The sequence below is a fragment of the Triticum dicoccoides genome, chromosome 2A (assembly GCF_002162155.2).
Source record: "Triticum dicoccoides isolate Atlit2015 ecotype Zavitan chromosome 2A, WEW_v2.0, whole genome shotgun sequence".
Taxonomy (NCBI): Eukaryota; Viridiplantae; Streptophyta; class Magnoliopsida; order Poales; family Poaceae; genus Triticum; species Triticum dicoccoides.
In genome coordinates, this window is record NC_041382.1 from 391,390,528 (window position 1) to 391,394,473 (window position 3,946).

Sequence of the window (3,946 nt, forward strand, 5' to 3'; positions counted from 1 at the left end):
AGCCGGCCCTCGCAAAAAATTCTAGTACTATACAAGGCACTGTTTTAGGCTCAGTTTGTGGTTGCTGAACTATGTTGTTATGTGGTTATTCAAACAAGCACTAAAACAGGGTAAATAGGATGGGGCAAATGGGATTATGAGAATCCACCGCAATGCCAAACGCTGCCTTACTGGTATTCTGAGATGTTTGTATAAATGAAATGTTTGCCTCTTACACAGGTCATACACATTTTATACAAGAATAATTACAAATACACATTTTATACAATGTTTAAAGAAAAACAGAACAATCAAAGTGAATTTTCGAAATAGTACAAACTTATGTTCCATATCATTTCCGACACAATCATAAGACAATATGGCTAAAATCTTAAGTATAGTAATTCCAAAACAGATGCAAGCATCCTTGAACTGATCTTATTAAAAGGGACTCTGGTATGAACATTGATATTATGGACACTAAGACTATGGACGACCATGATTTGACAGAACAAAAGTGCAAGAGATATTGAGAACCACCATGATTAGCCACTCTATCTTGTTGAAAAACTGTGGTTTTCAAATAATCTCTTTTCTAGTTAGTACCTTTCATAAGTAACCTCTTTCCAATGGAATAGAAGTGCAGTAAAAAGTAAGGCTAGTTTTTCTTGGGAGCCACGGTACAACACAGAACATGATTTTTTGTTTCTCCAATCTCCAGCAATGAGGATGGCAAAACACAAACCAGAACAGATCCTAAATACCAGTTTAGAACTTCCACAGCAAGTCAGTGGCATCAGTGCAACAGGGTTTCGAGCATAAATTGACAGAATACAACTCATGGAATCTATCATTATTTCAGTTTTTAAGAATCAGCATGCTGTTGCGGATCAAGTCAATGGCACTGTCCCCCACCATTGAGGACAACTTTGTGTGCCGATGGTAAACTATGACCGAATCCACTACATCATCGCTCCATAAGGGCTTACGCTCATTGACAATGCTAAAAAATGGTGTATCTGGAAGCAGCGAGTCTCTGCTGTCTTCAACAGGGAAGACCTTGACATTGCCTCGCTCTTAGGCACTATCTGAACCGAGGCCAGATTGTGGACTACAGCAGTGGCAACTGGCCTCCAGGCATCACTACCGGCAGAGCTTAGCCTAGGCTGTGTGTGTATTTGACCTACACGTATGCCAATCGTACATACAACCATTTTATCTACCAATGCATCGCGACGCTAAGCTTTTGTGTTTTCTGAAGATAAAGAACAGAATCTTACTTTTATATAGCAGCAAATAAAACGTTAAACCATTTACAAATGTCAACATCTAACCGTCTGATATAAAATGGCTCTTCAGTTACCTGTGTTCGCATTCCAAACTCTCCAGCAAGATCTTCTAGTGGAACACACTTCTGCTTCTGGAAAGTATGAAAAAAAAATCAAAGCAAAGATTGTGGATTTAGTAAGACAAGTGGATCTTACCAATGCAATATACTTGGACAATGATAAGACAATAACACATCCTTCTACAGTTTAACAAACTAATGTTGACAATAATTTCAATGAAACACCTATCCAACATACCATGTACAAAAATTAGATCATACATTAAGTTCTACTGCATTCACGATATCAAAAGCAAGACAGTTGATTTCTTCAAACAATGAATCAGTGGCAGCCGTCAGAAAGCATCACTAGACTACATCCACACACAAAGAAAGTGCACCTTGATGTATTCCACAAAATTGTGGAGCAAACCCTGGCCACCATCTTGCGTCTCACTTTCAGTTGTCCCTTCAGCATCAACTGAAAAGGCCCCTTTCCATTTCTCAAATTCCAGAGCAGCAGCTTCCTCTTCCTTGGCTTTCCGTGCCATAGCTTCTTCTTCCTAAAGCAATACGCAACTTAGCATGAGAGCTCAATATATAACAGCATCAAACAGAAGAATCGGGAGTTAAACAACTTCTAACCAATAATCTCTCTTGGGCCTCACGCTCCTCATCCTTCTTCCTCCTCATTTCCTCATAACGGTCTTGATTAGTTCTCCTTGAATTCCGTGCTGCTTCATTAGCCTTGCAAGATATATAACCATGCAAGTGAGTAAAAGGCAATCAAATGCCATTATGTTCCATACTCTGTCGTGAGATAAACAATCAAATAAGCAATAGTTCATGTTTTAAGAAAAGAAGATATAATCTCTCAATTGACATAAAATCAGTAATCAGTCATCTTGTATAAGGAGATAAGTGTAAGATGATAAGATGTACGCTAACTAGCTAGTGTCAGGAGCTGAAAGCACATTGTGACACTGGCATGGTAGATGAACAATTTATATATGCTTGTGTAGCTAAAGTTGAAGGATTTGACTGAGTACTAATTTCACACAGAATCTAAGGTTCATAGGTGCAGTTGCTGGCATAATAGAAGAATACATCAGTGCAACCTAATTCTTTGACCAACCTGGCGCTGCGCCTCCCGCTCTTCCCTCTCTTGCCTTTTCCTTTCCTTCTTGGAGCCTTTAGGGACATTGGGATCCTCCTCCTCGCTCCCTGACTCATCATCTGCAACTGCACAACCGAAAATTATCAGAGCCCAAGCTAGCTAGGGTTAATACTTACTGATGCAATCGATGGAAAGGCCAAGTCCTTTCGGGTGTTCCACTACCATCACGACTGGTGGACGCTGCCGACGAACTCGCCGCAGCTGGCCTCCTACGCATGCGGCGCGCCGCAGCGCCGCCACGAAGCACCCGTTCCCCCTGGAGCGAACGAGATTAGCGATGCAAGATTACTGGCTAGGTAGCTACTGGGAGTGGGTTAGATTGGGCAAAGCGATGGAAACCTAGAAGTGCGGAGAGGAGGGGTACCTGGAGTGGCTGGGGCGGGAGGCGGTGGTTGTCGACCGCGGCGGTGGCATCGGAGCGGCGGCGCCAGAGGAGGAGGGGGAAGATGGCAAAGACCAGCAGCGCGCACACGACGGCGGCGAAGATCCCGCCGGCGCCGTCCATCTTCGCAGCGTCTGATGTCCCTCTCCAAACCCTCGATTTTGCTTCGTTCTGCAAGGTCCGATGGATCGACCAATTTCTATTTTCTCGGACGAATCGAATCGAATTGAATCGAATAGGGGAAGCGACGACGACGCAAGTCCCCCTGCACTGCAGTTCAGACGCGGGGATGGACGGTTCGGATCAAGGCTCCGTTTTGTTTGCTTTTTTTTTTTTTACAAACTCGCAAACTTTGTTAAGACGTCAAAATGTTTACAATAATGAATAAAGATATTTACAGTGACGAATAAAAGATCATCGGGTTGGCTTAACTAAGCAAGCAGCCAACCTCTAAAGAATGTGCATGCTTCTCGAGAGTGTGAGTCTCGATATTCAAGGTTTTATAAGCACTGGTAGAACACCCATACGATTGCTACAGGCTAAAATAAAAAAAATGAAGGGCAAGGTGTATCAGCTCCCAGTGCCCCTACACCCTCATAAACAGTAAATTTAAAATAAAAATCCAAAAAAATTGAAACTTTGGGAGATCAAAGATGAGCAAACTTTTGATGTTCTTGTAAATTTTCAACCACAAATAACATGTGGGGAGCCCTCACCAAAATTAAGTACTCCTCAAAAATGCAAATAAACTTAGGACAATGATGTTTTTTAGATGAGGTCTCCTTGAATATTATTTGAGGCTGAAATTATGCAAGAATGCCAAATGTTTGATCATGTTTGATGTACCAAGGTTTTAGGTTTTTTTTGTTTACCTTTTTGGATTTACTATTTATAGAGGGTGTAGGGGCACCCGAGCGTTGAAAGTCATGTCTCATAAATCATTGAAACAAATAATTAAGGTCGTCCCTAAGGTTAAACTTATTTCTTCCTCACAAGGTCAACATGTTTGGATATCAAAGGGGCGCCCATCAAGCTTGCCACCCCATGATGCAACCTTTCCTTTTTCTACCGGACCCTCTCA

The 3,946-nt window shown here is 42.0% G+C and overlaps 1 protein-coding gene across 1 annotated transcript in view; it reads right to left on the bottom strand.

Annotated features, from left to right (window-relative positions):
- Nucleotides 1–3,112, bottom strand: part of LOC119354662 (DDRGK domain-containing protein 1-like) — a 4,868-nt gene extending 1,756 nt beyond the window's left edge. The window contains exons 1-6 of the mRNA XM_037621394.1: nucleotides 2,848–3,112; nucleotides 2,646–2,739; nucleotides 2,442–2,548; nucleotides 1,952–2,053; nucleotides 1,708–1,869; nucleotides 1,343–1,399 (exon numbers count right to left, since the gene is read on the bottom strand). Of these exons, the coding sequence (XP_037477291.1) occupies nucleotides 1,343–1,399; nucleotides 1,708–1,869; nucleotides 1,952–2,053; nucleotides 2,442–2,548; nucleotides 2,646–2,739; nucleotides 2,848–2,988 (663 nt within the window). The 5' untranslated portion in view covers nucleotides 2,989–3,112. The remainder of the gene's footprint in view (nucleotides 1–1,342; nucleotides 1,400–1,707; nucleotides 1,870–1,951; nucleotides 2,054–2,441; nucleotides 2,549–2,645; nucleotides 2,740–2,847) is intronic.
- Between the last annotated feature and the right edge of the window lie 834 nt (nucleotides 3,113–3,946).